Source organism: Desmodus rotundus, chromosome 3, assembly GCF_022682495.2.
Source record: "Desmodus rotundus isolate HL8 chromosome 3, HLdesRot8A.1, whole genome shotgun sequence".
Taxonomy (NCBI): domain Eukaryota; kingdom Metazoa; phylum Chordata; class Mammalia; order Chiroptera; family Phyllostomidae; genus Desmodus; species Desmodus rotundus.
The window spans coordinates 21,069,550-21,089,548 of NC_071389.1; the positions used below are offsets into that span (position 1 = coordinate 21,069,550).

Here is a 19,999-nt window from a genome sequence, read left to right on the forward strand (position 1 = left end):
ATCATCGTGTCTACCTCCTTCCCAAGACTACAAGCTCCGTGGCAGCGGAAACCTCGTCTTACTCATATTTGCACAAGTGCCTAGTGTAGCATAGTGTGTGGCACATGATAGATGTTTAATAAATATTTAGCAAATGAATAGATGGATGAATGATCCAATGAATGAAAAAAGCTTACTGCTTCCCAGGCAAATTATTTTAACAATCTGGACAAGGGAGCATGATAATGAAGAGGAGGAGGTTTATTGCAAAGCTTTTTAGGAAGGGGAATGATCGATGAACAAGATCCTGGAAGAAACAGGAGAGAATGGGATCGAAGTCACACATGGAAGACTGACCTTCACCCGTTGCTACAAAGGACCCATTAAGCATCTCTAGAGCATCATGGCTCGACCTGGGACCACCCAGCCAGGGCTGGGGAGGGGGCTCTCTGCCAGCAAGGCTGCTCATCAGACCCGATTCTTTGCTCAAGACTCACTTTGAGTCCTCCCTCTGTGGTGCTGTTGGGATGGGAGGTACCAACCTGACTGAAAGATGCAGGATTGAATGGGCCCATAGCAGGAAGCAGGGTAGGGGAGAAAGGATGAAGTGTAAGTAGTGGAGAGGAAGCCCGCCTGCCCCCACAAATAGAGGAGGTAGTTAGAAAGGCGGCAAGAAATTACCCATGTCCTTGGCTGGAGCTTCTTTCCGTGTTCAGATGGAGAAGCCCCTCTGCTTCCCTGAAAGTGAGTGTTCGGAGAAGCCCTGGGAGCGCTTCCTAAGGATACAGCTGCTTTCCTCACAGGTCACTTTATCTGAGGGCAGGCGGGTGGGAGCAGGGACCATGTGGCCAGCCTGCGGCAGCTTCACTGACAAGACCGTGAGACTCTACTCTTTCTGGTCCTCCCCCTTCTTCCCACCCTAGAGCTTTGGACTGTGGCATCCAGTCCTTATCTCATCAATGAAGAAAACGTCTGGATGTTTTAAGTGACAGCAGTCATGTCTGGCAGGCCATGATAAAGCCTACGACAACATGACATGTGTAAACATGTACACACATAATCCCAGACACACAGCCTCTCTCGCCTGAGTGGGGCCTGTGGGAGTCTCACTGGGGAAGGCCTCTGAGTTTCCAAGTATAAATATTCTTCCTAGCCCTGCTTCAGTGGATCCTCGAAGTTCGGTCCAACTGGCAAATTTGATATTCAAAAGAACCTTACAGTGAACGCTTTCTGCAGAGAAAATTATTGTCTTACAGTGGAAATCATCCTCTCTCCTGCCCATTTTGCTTGGTCTGGCTTGCCGGAGGCATGGTACTGGTGTCTGTTTATGCGTGTGTCTCCCTCGCTGGCCTGGGACCTGCTCGCCTCTGTCTTCCTAGGGGCCGGCACAGGGCCTGGCACATGCGTGAGAGAAGGAAATAGAAACAGGGATGCAGAAGAAAGGGATGGAGCACGAGTGCAGATGGAGTCAACCTCAATCACAGAGACAGAGGAAGACTCTAGAGGCTACTCAGAGGCCACCCTGGTCGACCAGACTTAAAGTCCGCGCCCGCAGACACTGTTCTCTGACAGTGCTGGAGATCCTGTTAAAAGTTGTCTAGGGAGAACGAATGCTGGCTGTTAACACTTCCAGCCTTGCCGGCTCACACCTTCAGCCCTAGAATGGCCACTTCCCCACCCCTCTCCTCCTGGTGGTGAATTCCTACCCATCTTTCGAAGTCTCAATTGAAATATCACCTCCTTCGCCAAACTTTCTCATATCCTCCAACACTTCGCACATAACTCGTATTTCTGTGCTTGTCTTGTATTATTAATGATCTGTTTATAAGTCTGTTCTCCTTCCTAGGGTACAGGCTCCCCAAGGTCAGGGAAAACGCTTTTTTCTTTTCTTTTTGTATTTCTCTGCCTCTACTCACACCCAAACACACACCGGCACCAACACAGTCACGTAGCACTTGGTGGGCACTTACACATTTTCTCAGGGGATGTTTTGTTCTAAGATTAACCAGTGCTGCAGACACACTGAGGCTGTGGGACACGGGGACAGGGACGGAGAGACAGGCAGGGGACACGGGGACAGGGACGGAGAGACAGGCAGGCCTGGTGTTTGGGGTGGGGAAGCTGGGCATGGCTGTGTGTGGGAATGCTGGGCAGCAGGGGGTAAAGCATGCAGTGAGCTGGGTGGGGAAGGTGGAAAGCCAGACAGACAGAATGGCACATTTTGCCCATTTCACACTTCTGCCTCGGATCAGACTTCTTTCGCCCTGGGGCGCATGGACAAAGCTTCCAGAGAGCCTTTGCTGACGCTCTGGGGGCACTGCAGGCTTCCAAAGACGCTAGCTCATTGCTCCAGTCTTTCTTCAGGGTGAGGTGGACAATAGTTCATGGTCTTCCCCCTTCTTTCAACATTCCCCAGAAAAGGGAGCCCAAGCCCCACTTTGCCCATAAAGAAACTGAGGCCCAGTGTGGGTTAGAGACTCATATGAGTCTCGGGTTGCAGGAACTCCTGGGACCTGGGGAAAAGCTCCACCTCTTCCTTTCTGATTGGCTCTCCCACCTCTTCTCTGACACCAGCATTACAATTCTGAGGGCATGACTTGGCTCTGGTCCCCCTTGCTCCACGTGTGACAACGGCAAGAGAGAGGCCTCCTACCGACACAAGTGGGGAGAGGCCGGTCCCAGGTCCTGCGCTCGCCACTCAGACACAGCAGCTCCTCGCTGCCCCGCAGGCTGTACCCAGGGTCACAGGTGAAGGACACGGAGCTCCCTGCAAAGTGGCCTCCGTCGTGGACCTTGTAGCCAAACTGGGGGGTTCCTGGATCCTCACATCTGATGAGTTCAAAGCCTGGCGAAGAGAGAAAAGACAGGGTGAGCAAGACCTGTCGTGGCAGGAAGCACACTCCTTCAGACCCACTTCCTCCAGGAAGCCACACGGCACGTGTACCGACGTTCTGATGGACTCGTTGCCCGGGGCCGCCACGTTGCTGTGCCCAGGACAGCGTGTGTCGTGGAGAATGCTTTCCCCTGTTGCTGTATGTAAATGACTTCAGTTGTTTTTACCAGGATAGCTCTTTAAATAGTTTTCAGGCATATGGTTTGAATTTTCTATTTCTTTTGTTTGACCCCATAGCATTTTGCCAGTGGGAACTGTTCTTTCCATTCTGCTCACCAAGATATTCTGACGGGGTGGCGTAATGTGGAAAAGTCACTTTAAGTGCATGCTTCCCACCTCAGTTGCGTCCTGCTTAACTTCGCTCTATTGGAAAAGGCTGGAGAAGGAAAGCCCTGCGGAGCTGCTACTCTGGCGCCTGGCAGGGTCTCTCTCCTTTGTTATGAACAGGAGTCTTACAGGAAGTATAATTATGTGCATTTTACAACTGAGCACGTTGACTTAGAAAGGTTAAATAAATTGTTCCAAAGTCGGAGTCTCAGATGATAGAGACGGAATTCAAATACAATTCTGTTGAATGTTTTTGCCACGGGTCCGCCTGCTGTCACAGGCCAGGCCCTCTGCCTGCCCCCAGCCCGGCTGAGAGGGGACCTGAGTAGACGGTTTGGAAGTGTTTTCTCTAACAGGTCTACCGGGACATCATTCACGTACGGAACATTCATCCAGCTGAAGTGCACAGCCGAGTGTCTTCGGTGTGTTCGCAGAGTTGCGCACTCACGAGACAGTGAATGTCAGGGCACGTTTATGAGCAGAAAGAGAAGCCTCGTCCACACCTCCCTCGACCCCCTCTGCCCTCAGCGCCCCCAGCTGTCTTTCAGTCTCCGTGGCTGCGTCTGTTCTGGACGGTTCATAGTAATGGATCAGACAACATGGCCTTTTGCAACAGGCTACTTTTAGCCTAATGTTTTCAAGGTTCACCCACGTGGAGGCGTAAGTCAGTACCTCATTCTTTTTAGTGGCCATATATGCTACATTTTTCTCACTCATTCATCATCTGATGGGTACTCACTAGATTTTAACATAGTCTGTAAAAGCACATTTCTTTGTTTCTCCTGGGCAAGGAGAAACTCAAATAAGTGAATAAAATGGCAGTGAACCAGAAGAGTGGGGCTGTGACCCCCAAGTACTCTGGGGCTTCATATAAACCTGGGTGCTTTCCATTTTCAAATTCCCAGGAGTAAAGAAAAAAGTTAAAATCAAGAAAAAAAGAGGGAAATAATCAGGAATAAACTTTTTAGGAAGTAGTTAAAACAAAAATAATTATACATGAATGTTTGTAACTTTTTACATTCAGCTATAGTTGAGTATTATTCTATAAACACTATGAGTAGCAAAGGCTCTCTTTGGTGGCTTTCATTAAGTCTCAGCATTTATCATTTTTAAAGTGTTAGTGACTAAAAGGTATGCTCTCAACTCAGTTATCCACCAGTTCAAACCACAGAGCTGCGGTTTAAAAAGTGGCAGCTTTTCCAAATCATAAGCACAATGTGTTACTAAGAGGAAACAACCAACCAAGCATGCGCCAGTTAGAGAAAACCAAACCTGTAAGTGATGGAGGATGACCCTGAGTCCACCCTCCCAACCAGGCAAAGCCTGACTTATCGTCCACGCAGATGCGAGGAAGACTTACTGGAAAACTGCAGCTCAAAGCCCTTGCTGGTGTTCTCGGCGTCAGTGACGAAATCGAGCCACAGGCTGCTGGATGTGCTGTTCAAAGTCACCCCCAGCATCTCAGAGCGGCTGAACACCCCCAGCAAACGGGCGGAGTTGTTGGTGCCGTCATAGACCTGGACACAGGAGAGACCCCGACCCAACGGCATCAGCATGACCTTATTTCCAACATCGGCGACTCACCCCACAGCCCACATCCCTGGACTGTGGCATCGATAACGACTGTTAGGGGGGTAGGGAGTCACTGGACGCAAGGAAGATGGCAGAGTGGAGCTAGCAACTGAGCGGGTCATGGGCCCCTCTGGACTCCGCCGGGTGCCAGTTCTGCACCCAGCCTGTCTCCATGTGAATCCAGTCTCTAGGCACTGATTGCTGTTCTAACCTTTCCAGTGGCGATCTGCTCCTGTTCCCCCAAACCCCATATGGCCCCATCTTCCTCTTCAGCAGCCTGGGGAGGCCAGGTCGGGACTGGCTGACTGCCCAAGCCATCTGTTTCTGCAGACAGGCACACTGAAAGCATTTGACATCTCTGCACCGCCAGGCACTAATCCTGTCCTTTCAGGAGAGGAGACAACTGTCCTCCTGCCCGACCCCACCCCGCTGGGGCAGTGACCTCAGTTTTGATCGCTTTGCTGGACGTGGTCCCTGGGGTCCTGGCAGGATGGAGTTAAGGTGACCGGTGTGTCATAGTGCCTTTTCCCTTCCGCGAGTTCAGCCTCTGCCCCTTCCCTCTGAAAATAAGGGCTCCAGCGAGGGCCTACTGGGCTTGCCAGGGGTGGAATCATGCAGGCAGCTGGCTTCCCTGACTCCCATCTGTCCCCTGAACTTCTGAGCTCCAGCGAAGTCAACAATCATCCAAGTAATGAACTGGCTTCCCAGGTTTCGAGGTTGCTGCTCCTTTCCAGATAATTGTACAAATAACAACAGCAGTTGTGATTGAGTGAAGGACCTCCTGGTGCTTTGGTAAATATCAAAGATGGGATCTATGGGTGGGCGATGAATATTTGTGCATGGCGCAGGATGTGGTGCCAGCTGCCAGCAAATTGGAACAATATTTCCATTCTACCCTTTATGAAGCGGAGCTTTCTAAAAGAAGCCATCCTTCAAGCTAACAGTGCTGTATGTTACGAAGATTTGTTTAGGCCCCCAGGAGACTCAAGTCTGTTTCCAGATCCTATGTGACGTGGCTTTATAATAGACTGAGAGAATTCCAGCGTTCTAACAGACGTACGGAATGCACCAGTTCAGCCAAAGTGCTATAAAAAGTATTTTTACCCATGAAAACATATATTGGAATTAATCGATCAAGGCATCAGTCATCAATTCTTGCTACCATCACAACAGGAGAGACAACCAGACATCATGCACTTCTTGGCGGCAGACATACCACTACCTAAGGAGTCACTTTGCTGAGAAAAAAAAAAATCAAATCTGAATCAGATCAAGTCACTGGATCCAATTTCTAACTTACAGGAAATACAGAGGACAGAGGAACACATGAAGTGATGCTCTGGGAACGTGGTCAGCAGAATCCAGAATGTGAACAATTCCACTGGACAAAGGGTCCCACTCCCTCAACAAACAAATTACAAGTGGGGGGAAAGAGACAGAGGTAGAAACCTATCGATTAAAAGACACAGGAGGGAACTAGTCCAGTGTGTGGACTTTCTCTGGATCCTGATTCAAATGCACTGTAAATTTAAAAACTATCAAGATACTTATGAGATAATTGGAAACTTGAGCACTCACTGGATATATGATGGTATTAAGAAATTGTTGTTAGTTAATAAGAGGATAACGGGAACAGGGTTTTCCCTTAATTTCAAAACATAATTCATCCTAATTCGTTAAGAACGAAAATGGTCTTACTAAGTGTCGTTACGATAAAATATTCCCTGCAGAAAACTCAAAAAACAGAAAAACACAAAGAAAAATAAAAGCAGCTTTCAGCACTCATAACATTTTGGTGACTGTAGGCTTTGTTCTGTAAGGACAAGGCCTATCTGTCCTTATGCATATTTATTTCTTGATTTCCTTTGTAAATACAAGATCAAACTATAGATGCGATATGGTAACAGCTTTTCACTTAACATACTGTACATATTTTTCAAATCATTAAATATTTTTTCCCAACAGCATTTAAATAGCTGCAGGAATTTCCATCATATAATTAACCCAACCCCCAATATCATTATTCACACCTCACTGCCTGGAATGTGTGCCCTGGCAAACGGAGGCGCTCAATAAATGTATGATAAATAAATATATAAAGGACACAAGGACAAAGCCAAAGGGGGTAGGTTTGAGGGTGGAAGGTGGGGCTGGGTGGGGCGGGGGGTGTGGTGAGGTGAAAATGGAGACAACTGTACTTGAACAACAATAAAAATAAATAAATAAATAAGTACACCATCGTTTTCTTCTAATACTTTTGTCCTTAAACCCACTGTATTTATTTTGGCACATTATATAAAGTTCCACCTTTTCCCCTGGTTGATCAGCCATTTAATCAAACCCTGCTTGTAAGTATTTCATCCCCCGCCAATTTTAAATCTCTCGCTATTGCCCACACCGTTACACAAACTTGATTTTGTCTGTCAGCTTTCTCGTCTACGGCATTAATCGGTCTGTCTATTCCCGTGCCTGACCTATGCTGTTTTAATTACTGCTGCTCTATAATGCAAATATCTAGTAGGGCACCTGGCCCCTCACTTGTCTCCTTTTAACTTAAAAAAATAGTCTCCTACATTTGCTCTTCGAGATACACTCAAAAAAGAATCTTCTCAAATTAAAAACACCAACAAAACCCTCCCCACAAAAGAAAAAAACACACAACTTGAGTAATTCTGACTAACATTTAAATGTATGAATGGATCAGAGAAAAAATACCCTTCTATGACATTAAATCTTCCTATCCATGTTCACAGCGCCTGGCTCCATTTAATCAAGTTGCCTTTTATACCTCTCCATAAAATTCTGTGTTTGCTCCTTGATTGCCACTGGGAACTCGGTATATACATTTATTTCCTAACAGGATGTTGCTTCTCTGTGAGAAAACTGCCCCTACAGTCCAGTGCATCGTTATGTGCAGGAGACGGGACTGTCCCCTGGGAAATCTGGGAGCATTGACGCACATCTGTTCCATCTCACCTTCTTTTTTTCGCTACCAGATGTTTTTATTTTTCAGCTTTCTTGAGGTGTAACTGACAAAATAAATATTGTATATAATTAAGGTATACAACTCGATGTTTTGATATACATATACCATTACGTCTGACAGTTCAGCAAGACGGCTGGCTTAAAAATAACTACGCTAAATGGATAGCTTTTTACACACAGTGACAAGCAATGGGAACATGCTAATGTCTGCCTGCACCCATGCATCGCAGTTCCTCCAGGACGTCTGTCTAGCACGGGGAAGCGGGCTGCAGGGAAGGCACGTCTTCCGCGTGGTCAGATACCGCCAGATTGCCTTCCGAAGAGGTATACCAATTTAATCTCACTGACTACGTACGGCAGTTTGCCTTGCTTTCTATCCTTGCCAACATGTGGCATTTTCTGGCATTCTAATTTGTTTCCAATTTCATGGGTGTGAAATGGTGCCTTGTTTTCATTATGTCCCTGATTATCACTGAGGTTGAGCATCTTTTCATAAGTTTATCGACAATTCTACTTTCCTCTCCTGTGAATTGCCTGTTCATACCTTTTGTTCATCCGTGAACAGGAGACCTCCCTGCATTTATTTTAATGTCCTTCAAAATAAAGTTTGATTTTCTCCGTAAAGATTATGCACATTTTTGTTAGGCTTATTTCTAGGTATCTTATAGAGTTTTTTTGTATTATGAATGAGACCTCCCCACCCCAGTTTAGAAATACCGGCAGTTTTGCTGAATTTTCTTATTGGTTCTGATAGTTTATCAGTTAATTCTTTTGGATTTTTGGAATAAGAGACATTTTACATACTTCTTTCTAATTTTTATAGTTTTTTCTTTTCATCTTTTGTGGGTTGGGTGGGGGTATAATTATAGTGGCTGAGAAGCCAGTATAAGGGTGAATACCATCGGCGACAGCAGAAGTACTAGCCTTGGTCCTGCCTTACTTGGTATCTGGAGGAAGTTTTGTCATTAAGAATAATGTTTGCTGTAAGTGTTGGTAGAAACCTTTTAACAGATTAAGAAAGTTCTGTCCACGGTGAGATATTTTTAAAAATCATGGATGATGTATGACTTCATTACATGATATTTAGGGGCATATTGATTGGCAGGATCATGTATATTTCTCTTCTGTTTACAGGATATTGGATTGAGCCACATGCATAAAATTGCCAATATTTGATCAGTTTTGGCCTATAAAAAAGGCAATTTCATAGGATTCACCCAGTAAATAACATTATGAGCTTTTCTAGTGACACATCCTCACATCTCCAGAATCGATTCCACTTAGTAGCCAGCGAGATTCAGTACATTGTATTTAGGATTTTTAGGTCTATGGTTCCCGGTGGCACTGGCCTCATAGTTCCCATCCCTGTGCCGCCCTCACTCCGTGTGATGTCCACGTCTCTACTTGTCCCTCCGTTAGAACGCGCTGGGAGATGGGTCCCAATGTTTTTCTTTTCTGAGGCAGTTTGGTCATTTCAGGGATTAAGTTGTTCCTTGAAGTTGTTGGCTGCCAAATGGTCTAGGCCCAGGGCCTTTGAGAGAGGACAGGAGGGAATTCCGATGTATTGGTTTATTCAAAAATTTTTCCTGATATTAGTGCTTTTATCTATTAAAAATCCATTTCATCTAAGCTTTCTGATACCTTGGCTTACAGTTGTTCCCAAATATTTTCTTATTATTTTTATAATCTCTACTATATCTATGACCACGTTCCTTTCTTCATCCGTAACATTATATACCTGTGACTTCTTTATTCCTTCATCAGTCCTGCCAGGTTTGTCTATTTTATTAAAGTTTTCAAAGAAACCATTGGTTTTGCTGATAATTGCTATTTTTAAATTTTTTTAGTCATTTTGCCTTTATCTTTCAAAGTATTTTTCTCCTACTTTCTTTGATTTTATTGTTACATTATTCAAGCTACCCAAGCCCTCATTATTTTTGACCTAGGTGATATGCCAGAGAGCAACAGAGGTATATTAAAATCTTCCACGGTGACTGTGACTTTATTAATTTTTTTTACATTTCTGCAGTTTTTATTTAATTTATGCATGCTATGTTATTTGGCACATAAAGTTTTACTGTGCATGACTGTACAATTTATTAATATAAAAGAACCTTCTTTTTCATTTCCTTATGAGATGTGGAAGAGTCTCTCTAATTTACTTTGCAGTAATGAACTGGTTTCATTTCTCTGTGGTTTACCATCTTCTGCGCATTGCCTCCATTCCAGTTTTTAATTGGGTGATCATGTTTTCCATCTCTATTCAATCTTCCCTCATCTCAGATTGCTCTGTTTTCATTATTGCCTATTTTTTTGTGTCATAAATACAACATTCTCTCAAATCTTGTTAAGAATACAAATTAGGAGCTTCTAATAAGTTTTTTTTTCCTTGTTGCTTACAGAGGGGCAATTAGCTCTGACTCCTCAGACAGGTCCTCTTCTTCTGATCTATTGAATATTTACACACAGCCCGTTAATTGTCTCGTGGGCACACCACTGCCGAGGGAAAACGACAATGGAGAACGGAAATAGCCAGCAGTCTCTAAGGGGGAGCAGAAGGGTTAGGCACCAGCACGGCACTGCCCCGCTTTGTCTGGCTTGTCAACCAAAGACAAATGACATATTGAATGTCATGTTGAGAGGCATCGGCTCCGTGTGGTCTCTCAGACCTAGTGCACTTCCAAGAGGGGCTGGTGGGGTTGAGATCTGGTCCCTGCCACAGTCCTGGGGTGTGCCCTCTAGGCTAGGTGGCCTTAGATGTGTTTTCCCTCCAGGTTTGTCACACCAATCCACAGGCGGAATTTCACGTCACGTGTGTGAACTGCCATCTGATGAGGCCCTCTCTCAGTCTGGACCCTTTCTCGGGTATTCCACCTGCCAGTAATTCCTTCCCGTTGTGTGTGCAAGGCACCCTTGCCTAGCAGCCTGTAGGAGCTGCAGCTGGGCACACTGCCTCGTGGGCACGTGCGTGTCGCTGCCATTCTATACCAGTGCATCGAGAGGTCCTTCCTGTCTTGCTGAAGTTAGGGACTGAAATGAAAGGAGTCAGCTGGTACTGGGAGACGAGCTACAGTGTATGAGAGGGTGGGGTTTAAGACATTTGTAGTTATTAAGAGTAAGGGAGTAAAGGACAGATCAGGGGTCACAAATGCGAGGAAACAGTCATTTCACGGGTGAGAAAGAGAAGACTATGTAGAAGTCTAGGAGGGGTGGTCAGACACACCAAACACTGTGTCTTGGGCAACACAGAGGTGGGAAGAGGTGGCAGGTCTGCGTGGTCAACATATCAGGTGTGCATTGGGGCTTCTTCAGAGGGACAGGCAAGTCCTCAGGGCTGGGGACACACCAGTGTCCTGGCGGATGGGCCAATGACACCAGCACAAACAGCAGTACTGCTGCCGCTGACGGTGGTTGTGGGCGGTTCTGAATCCTACTCGGGAAACTGTAACTGAGTTTCTTTTAGTTCTGACATAGTTCTGCACCTGCTCATGTCCCAGGATCTCCCTGAGGAAGGCGAGGGGCTTTGAGGAGAAGAGTTAGAACAGGAAGGGGCTACAGGATACCACCTGGTCTCCCTGGGTGCCTTGCCCTCTTTCCCAAGGGTCTGATCCTGTAGAAGTTTTGGGGATCACAGGGTTCTGGGAATGGCTGTTCAGCTAGGCCAGAGCCACAGCCCAGCCTCCTGAGGAGGACACTACTGAGGCCCAGACACAGGAGGAAGCGGTTCTTCATCAAGAAGGTCGAGATCAGTATGGAAAGCTGGATAGGTGACAGCAAAGATGAAGTCTGAAGCCTGGGGAGGTCCCCCTAAGAAACAATTTCGTGCCCATTTTCCTACAACCCTGCAGGATCAGCTAAGGTCCTGGTCCCTGCAGAAGCCCTCTTTGACCTCTGACCTGAGTCTTATGCCCCACGTTCCTCCCTTCTTACTCTGAGTGTCTCGGCAAGTCCCTCTCCTGTCTGTGGTTAAGTTGCTCACTTGATCCCGAGGCAGCCAGACAGTGCAGTTGGGTGCACACCTGGTGACTGTCTGAGGCACTAGTCCGAATCTATAGCACCCTGGTGAGCAAGCTTGGGCACTGGCCCCACTCCGCATGAACTCCAGCAACCGAGGGCTCTTCTGTTGGTCCTAGCGGCACACACAGAACTGCTGCTCATACTCCCTCCACAGCCTGAAAATGACAAGTTAGGCTTTGAAATGCCTTTTTTCCTGCAGGGTTAACAACAGCCTTCATCCCATTGTCCAGCTTCACCAATTCCATCAGTAGCACTAAAGAGGGAGATCGCGTTGGCCCTGCTGTCCCCAGTTGTACCCTCCAAGGCTCTGCTGTAGATAACGAACAAACGGATGGAGGAAAGTGAGGCCAAGGGGGAGGCCTGAAGACATGACCCCTGGAAAATACAAATCCCTGGCAATCCTACAGGGAGATGCACACTGTGTTTCTATGTCTGAGGCACTCAGAGGTTGAAGAGCTTGAGAAGCTAAAGGCAGGGCTCCAGTCCCTGAGGGGCCACTTTGCCATAATCAGTTCTATTTCAGGCATACCCGATCCCACATGATCGTCTCGTGGGCACATCCCCTCGGATTCAAGGATTAACTAGGTAAAAGTGAGACACGCCTGCCACACACACACACACAGACACACACCCAGAGAACACATGCCCCAGGGGGCGGGGTAGGCATCACCTGTGCATAAAAACAACAGTGTGTTCATCACACCCAGTTAGAACCCCAAGGGAGGGGCATTATTTAATGGTTTCTCTTTGTGTTTTCCAGAGTAGTAACCTCTTGTTGTTTCTCACATCAAGACTTCTCTGACTACAGGGAATAAACCGTAGTAGAACGAGCTAAAAATGTGTATTGGCCTCGGATGAAAACGGAGACTCTGTGTGAGATTTTCTTAATAATCTACTTTAATTAAGGCAGCTCTTTGATAAATTCTCCAGTCAACTCTTTGATTACACACACACACCCCACATGTTACTGAAGATATGCTCTTAATCACACACACACAAATACAAGCCATACATACGCTCGGTGTCTTAACTTCCTCTCCATAAGCCTCTCTATAATCCACGTCCTACCATCTCTTCTTCCTACGTTATCTCTTAAACCTACTTTCTTTGACCCCACTGCCACACGGACACCGTCATCATGGCGCACTGAAGCTACTGAAACAGCCCACTAGTGAACCAGACACACACTAAACACAAACACACACCAAACACATACTAAGCACACACACACCACACCCTCAGCCAAGTATACACAGACAGATGCCTCCAACCCAGCAACACACAGACAGAGACTCGCACACACATGGGAACCTATGTATAAACGTATTTATGTCCACAAACATGTCTCCACAAGCGCACACACATGCACATACACGTATCTTATGAGCTCTTTATTATCCAGGTTGATGGTCAGAGTTCACAATGGAAAACATGACCTACTGGCCACTCCGACTGAATTTCTTCTTCTTCTTCTGTGTCTAACCATAATCAGTCACGTGTGTATTTGAGAGCAGTCAGCTCAAGCAAGCTCCAAAGCCACATTCTTGGATACTCACATACCCCTTCTCTCTTAGGGTCTCACTTTCTCCCAGCTGAGTGAGGATAATACCTCGGGACTCAGGAGGGAGGAAGAAGAGCCCAGGTCACCCACACAGGGATGGGTGGGTGAGTGAGTGCGGACCACACTTTTGCACATGGTAACATACTCGCTGTGAGAAATCGATCAGTGTTACCTTGAGGACATCTCCCTCAGAGAGCTCAAACGCCCTGGCTTTCAGCTGAATCCCCTTCCCCGGCTGGGTCTGGATGGAGTAGATGCATTCGTGGTTGTTGTTGTAGTTCACAGGGAAGTTGGGGGACAGCAACGTGCCCTGAGTGCCCGTGACCGAATTCCCACACTCAGCTGGAAAGAGAATCACAATAACCACAGATTAACTCCCATCAGCTACATCCAGAACACAACTCACCGCGCTGGAGAACCTTACAAAGATGACAAGTTGTTTGCCTTGCTCCCTGCCAAAGTGCCTATTCATCTGTCCATTCGTCTGCTTGTCTAGAGGACTGCTTATCAAGTTTCTTTTCAACACCTGCCCACCTACGGTTCTGCTTGGTTTCTTTATCTCCCTCATTCTGTTTGTCTGTCTCTCTTTTGCAGAAACAGAAACAAACCCACCAAGTACCCTTTGCTTTCACCACATTATGAAGCAGCCATTCCCCACACCTGTTCACATTGTATCGTAGCAACAGAAATGACTGAGGGGGACGTCAGGGAAGGGTGGTGGCAGCCAGTTGAGGAGAGACAAAGCCTTTCTGTGTTGGAGGACAGAAACTAAGAGAGGACAAGATCGAATAACAATTGCCAGCGTCTTCCTAGCTTCATGAGGATCATTTCTGTCGTTAGGCACAACAAGCAACCCAGTACGGTAGGCGCATTTACTATCCCTGTTTTAAAGATAAAGAACCGGGTAGTTTGCAATTTAGATCAAGTCTCTCAAGTCATGAAGAGGAGGGGCTGAGAACTCAGCTCCATTGGTCCTGGAATGTAGGGCCCCCAAGGCTCTGGGGAAAGTTTTAGCACTGACCCATTGAAACCCTCTTTTCTTTTAAGGCCAGTGAATTCGCATCCTCTTCTCAAAAACTCTTTCTCCTCCTCCAGGATCAGTCATTATTTCCTCATTGTCCCCCTAATTTATTTATAGCAGTTATCACCTTTCACTTGACTTATTTATATCGCCTCCACTGCCCTGAGGATCTTTTAGGGCTTGGTCGTAGCTCTACATCCCCAATACCCACTCAGCGCCTGGGCAGGGTGGCCATCTGTGGACCAAGCGGGGAGAGGACGCAGCTCAGTGGCAGGGTGTGTGCTGAAAACCCTGCAGTTGGCTTTCTAGGGCGCTTAATAATTGTGAAGCCCCTCCCTGTCTTCCCCCATCACAGTATCTACAATACTGCACCCTGGTTGCTTGTTCCTGGCCTGGATCCCCCACCCCAACAGAGTTGCTTGAGAGCTAGGGTTATGCTTAATGAATCTATGAATGTCTCAGACTTAGCCCAGATCGTCTATAAACTAAATATTTTCCAAATGAATGAATGAGTGCACATGGAGTACCCTGACCTCAGAAGATGTACAGTCCTAAAAATAATTAGGTTCGGAAGGATGTGAAAATGCCAGTCCAGATGGCAGGCCCATTTCTTTTTGTCTGGACATATGGGAAATTGGGAGCATGTGTTGAATCTCTGAGGCTGATGGAACAAGTCTGCTTTCTCTAAGTCACCTCCCAGTGTCCCTCTTCTAGGCATAATCCTTGGCAGGAAACACTGTAAGGTCAACCAATGGGCCACTGAGTTGAGCATACAGCCAACCTTAACCACCCTAAGCCTGGAGTAGTAAGCCAAGGCAACGCAGATGGAGCATGTAACACAGGAACATTCACAGTTGAGCCTCTCATGGGCTTAGTTATACCCTTACGTGTTCTCTGGTCCCTAAGGCTGCTCCTGAGACCTTTGAAGACGGTGACCCTGTCCCACCACCAAATCCCAACTTTTTCAGTGGGCCCTACTCCCTGGGCTCTCTCCAGTTCAGGACCTGCTTCAGTTCTCTAAGACTTTATGTAAGTCATTCCTATGGACTGAATGTCTGTGTTCCCCCCCAAATCCACATGTTAAAGCCCCAATCCCCAATGTGATGATATTTGGAGGTAATGACGTTTAGATGGGGTCCTGAGGGTGGAGCCTTCATGATGGGGTTAGTGTCCTTACGAGCAGAGGAAGAGCCCAGAGCCCTCGGTGCCCTGTGAGGACACAGCGAGAACGCCACCTGCCACCCCAGAAGAGGGCCTTCACCAGACACCAAATCTGCTGGCACCTTGATCTTGGACTTCCCAGTCTCCAGAACTGGGAGAAAGAAATGTTTGCTGTTTAAACCACCTACTCCACAGTGTCTTCTTAGAGTAGCCCAGACGGACTGAGACAGCCACCATGCGTGTTGGAGGAGAAATCTAGCTTTCCAGGACCCTAAACTCAGCGTGCTTGCAGAGGGACCAAAGTGCATGATGAATGTGTGAGCTGGGGCGTAAACCAGGTGAACAGAAGCAGACAGGTACCCTGGGGGCTGCTGACGATTTAGGCAGATATGTTTCTAGAGGGTGTAGACTTTCTGGGTGCCGGCAGGTGGAGGTGGGAGCTTGGGGAGGGAGTGCCCAGGGCTATGCACATCCAGACATTTACACTAAGTCACACCACAGGGGTGGCTCTCCGAAGCAGCTCTCCATCGTGTCTGGGGACACGTACCATTTCCCTCCATCTAGGGAGAGGCATGTGGTACAGATGAGCATGGAGTCTGGAGGCAGACAATTTATATCAGCTCTAAAGTTCGGTCTCTTCATCTGCCTTCCTCTGTGTAATAATATCATCCTTGTAAGAGCACAGAAAAGAAATGCATGATATTTGATAACAAAATAGGTAAACACATGGGAGTGGCCAGCACATAGTAGGCCCTCAACAAATGTTATTCCTCTTTCCTTTCCTCATTGATCCCAACCGAATCTATGCAGCTTGCCGGCTTCTACCTGGAGGCCTGACTGCCTGTGCTCGGGGACTGGCAGAAACCCCGGGAAATTCCTTGGGAGGCGTGCGTTTGCTGCCTGACATTCGCGGCAGCCTCACTGTTTCTGATGCCTCTTGTCTTCTACCTAGTTCCTAAAAGTTGGCTTCCCTTAAATATGGACTTTGGCATCCTGGACCCTTTTCCTGCCCCTGGCTTCCAGCACAACTGTTTGCCCATCGCTGCCAGCGTGACCTTCTCCTTCTCCCGAAATGCCCTACACCTTTATGAGGAGGGAAACGGGGCTGACGTCCTCAGATGGGGCCAGTCCTTGGACAATCCCCAGGTCCTGATCCCCTTCCAGGGCCTTGTCCTGGGCACCAAGGAGGGTAGAGGGACATGGCACTTGCTTCTGGGAGTTTCCAAAGTAGCAGGGGAAGTGAGTGAGCAGATGCAGTGAAAAGCCAAACATGAGCATAAAGTAGAAACAAACAAATGTTCCAGAGGAACAAACAGTCAAATATATGCCCAGGAAAGTGCCGCTGCTGATTCAGGCCTCTGTGACTTCTGTCGTCCCCATCAGCAGCGGCCTCCTTAAGGGCAGGGCTGTGTCTTATCCATCAGCCTGAGGCTCCTGAGGCAGAAGGTTAGGTCTTATCAATCCCTCGGGGGCTCCCAAGGACAGGGCCATGTTCCCTGTGGTAGACTGGGTCCCCTAGGGTCAGGTGTGTCTCTTCCACATCACGTTCAGGGGTCCCTGAGGTCAAGGGCTCTGTCACCCTATCACACCATAAATTAGAGCCCCAGGTTGTTCGTTTCCGTCTCATCTGGGAACACTCCTGGAAACCCTGTGTGCCAGGTCATTCAATTTACACCTACGGTGTGTGTGCCAGCGGGGGCCTCCCCCGGGGGGTCTCCCGTGAGGCCTCCAGCCTGAGGTTCTGTGGCAGGGCTGGTGGTGTTCAGAGATGATTATCATTGCTGTGTGTTATTATAACGTGTGAAAGAGAAGAAAAGTGTCACACTCAAAATACTGTGAGGTGCCATGAGCAAACAGTAATTGGAATAGTAAGTTAAAGGATGAATTTATGCAATGCGATTGAGGGCAAAGGCTTAAGGCGTGTGTGCATCTGTGGTCCTGGAAAATCCCATTCAAGTTTCCCCCAGAACCACATAGCTGAGGATATCTTCCCAGAGCAGACGAGAGGTGCTAACAGCCAGATACAAACTGAACCTACGCTGAGGAGAAACCTGTGTGTCTGAAGGTGCGCCCGGGTCAGGGTGGGTGTCCTGAGGGGCAATTATGAGAGAAAGGATAAACTCTGGGATTTTTTAATTGGTCAACAATGGAACTGTGCATCAATTTGTATTAATGTTTCCTTTCTGAGATTATAAAAGGTCATTGGATATTGCTTATCAATAAATAATGATAAAAAGGTTATTGGCAAAATAATGATAATTATAGGGCATCCATGGGTTCAATAAATCATGCTGTCTAAGCTGGAATAAAGCCTGTGAGTTGGATATTGTTATGTCCGGCTGGGGCTGGGGCTGGGTGGCCCGTCTAAGATCTAACAGCGGGTAGGAGGCAGACCAAAGACTTGACCTTGAGCCTGGAGACTGAGCAGCCTGAACCCGGCCCATCTTGCCAGCCTTCTTACAGCTGTCGTCTGCCGAGCCTCAGGGCTCCGTGGAGTTGTCTCCAGGAAGGATGACCTTATGGGCCCTCGAGACACTGGCCCGTGTCAGTGACTGCGGTGCTGCCCTTATCTGTTGATGTGTTGGGGTTTTACGCACTATTTCACTCCAAGTACGAGTTCCATGCTAGTAGCCAGCATGGTAAGTACTGCACTAATCCTGCCTGTGTTGCATCCAGTCCTGCAAGTATTGAGCAAGCAGAGCCATCGACCTTATAAATGAGGGACAGCCAGCAATTGTCCTATTGTCTTTGATCAACCTATTTCTCCCCATCCTCAGGGCCCAGAGCTCTGGCAGGGAGGAAGGCAGAGCCTTGGGTCAGAGGGCTCCCGGCTCCAACTCTCCAATCTCATCATCTGCTGTTCTCCCTGTTGCTTGCTCCAGACTGGCCACCACGCTGTTCCTCTAGGCTCAGGGCCTTGACACTGCGCCAACTTCTCCCAGCTATCTGAGTGATTAGCTCCTTGAATCCCTTCTGATCTTCTAAAATGACAACCCAGCAGGGAGGCTTTTGCTGTCCACTCTTTTTAAAAGAACAACCCTACCTCCAGCACTTCCTAAGCTGACGTTTATCTCTATACCTCTCGACACTGCCTGACATATTAGCTATTTATGGATTTATAGCTTATCTCTCCCACTAGGATGTGAGACCATGAGTGGAGACACTATCTCTGTTTTGTTCACCTTTGTATCCCCAGCACCCAGACGCCTGCCTGACATGCAGTGAGTAGTTTGTAAATGAACCCAACTCTTGCTTCCTCTCTCCTCGCCAGCTGGACGGACGAAGTCTTTCTGAAAAGCTAGCCCCCCACTTCCCACCCCCCGTCAGACTTGTCAGACCCCGTCAATTTCATTAGAGAGCCTACTTCGGATCCACTTTACAGAGGTCAGGTCAGGCTCTGGAATAGCCCATGAAGCAGGTATTGCCATCCCCATAGTGATAAGGAGGCTGGAGCAGAAGCAGGTTAGGCCACCCAAGGTCCCACTGCAGGTAACTGTGCGCTAAGGCAGTCCTCACCCAGGCCGGCTGGCCTCCTGGCCTTTCACCACCTCACTCCAGTTGACTAAAGCCTGGCCCACCCCATCAGTGAAGCAAAATGAAAGCACGTGACCACCTACCAACACACCTTGGCAGAGGCGAACTCCACAGGCGCCGTCTGCCCCCCAGGCACGTGATGCGGGCCGTGCCCTCCAGACGGTACCCGGGGAAGCAGGAGAAGGTCAAGGTGTCGCCTACACCAAACTGCAAGCCCTTCCGGATGCTGTAGGCGGGGACCTCGGGCTCTTCACAGGGCTCCAAGTCATATTCTGGAAAGACAGCAGGACAGCCGGGGTCAGAGACAGAAGGTGGGAACAGAGATGGAGACAACAGGGAGGAAAGAGCCGCAGATAAAGTCAGATGGGCACAGAGCACGCACACGCTGGTCTGCAAATGGCAAAGAGGAGAGGAGAGGCAGCCTGAGAGAGAGGGGGGCTGGGAGATACACGGTGGGGTGGGGAGTGGGACACGCCGGGCTCAGGCTGGTCTCGGTGCCTCACTGCCGTGAACAAGGGAAACACGCTACTGGGGAGGATTTCTGAGGTTCCTCGTGACTTGACCCCTCCCTCCTCGCTCCTTTCCTCCATATTAACCCCAAGCCTCAGGGCTCCCAGACTCTCCTGCCTTTTTCTCCAGGGCACTGAACCAGATCGATCCAATCAGCCCGGTTCTAGAGGGTCAGAATGTGTGCCCCAGCTGAGTGGAACCTCCACTGGGAAGAAGAATCCAGATGTTTCACTTGAAGCTGTCTTGGTGATGCTGGCACCTTAAGCAGATGGCAAGTGTGATGGGGTGGCATTTATGGGCCAGGGACCTGTCTGGTGCCTCTAGTAATGGCATAGCTATGACCACCCCTTGTCCCCAAGGGCATCTCCCTCTGGGACATAGTTCCCAGAGGCTCTGTGTGGTGAGGAGGAGGGTCTGTCTCAGACAGCTGGGGCACAGT

At 48.1% G+C, this 19,999-nt stretch overlaps 1 protein-coding gene across 1 annotated transcript in view; it reads right to left on the bottom strand.

The window, feature by feature from the left end:
• CSMD2 (CUB and Sushi multiple domains 2) overlaps positions 1 to 19,999 on the bottom strand; it is a 548,714-nt gene that overhangs the window by 154,324 nt on the left and 374,391 nt on the right. The window contains exons 21-24 of the mRNA XM_053921210.1: positions 19,134 to 19,322; positions 13,507 to 13,676; positions 4,560 to 4,716; positions 2,633 to 2,824 (exon numbers count right to left, since the gene is read on the bottom strand). Coding sequence (XP_053777185.1) covers positions 2,633 to 2,824; positions 4,560 to 4,716; positions 13,507 to 13,676; positions 19,134 to 19,322 — 708 coding nt within the window. The remainder of the gene's footprint in view (positions 1 to 2,632; positions 2,825 to 4,559; positions 4,717 to 13,506; positions 13,677 to 19,133; positions 19,323 to 19,999) is intronic.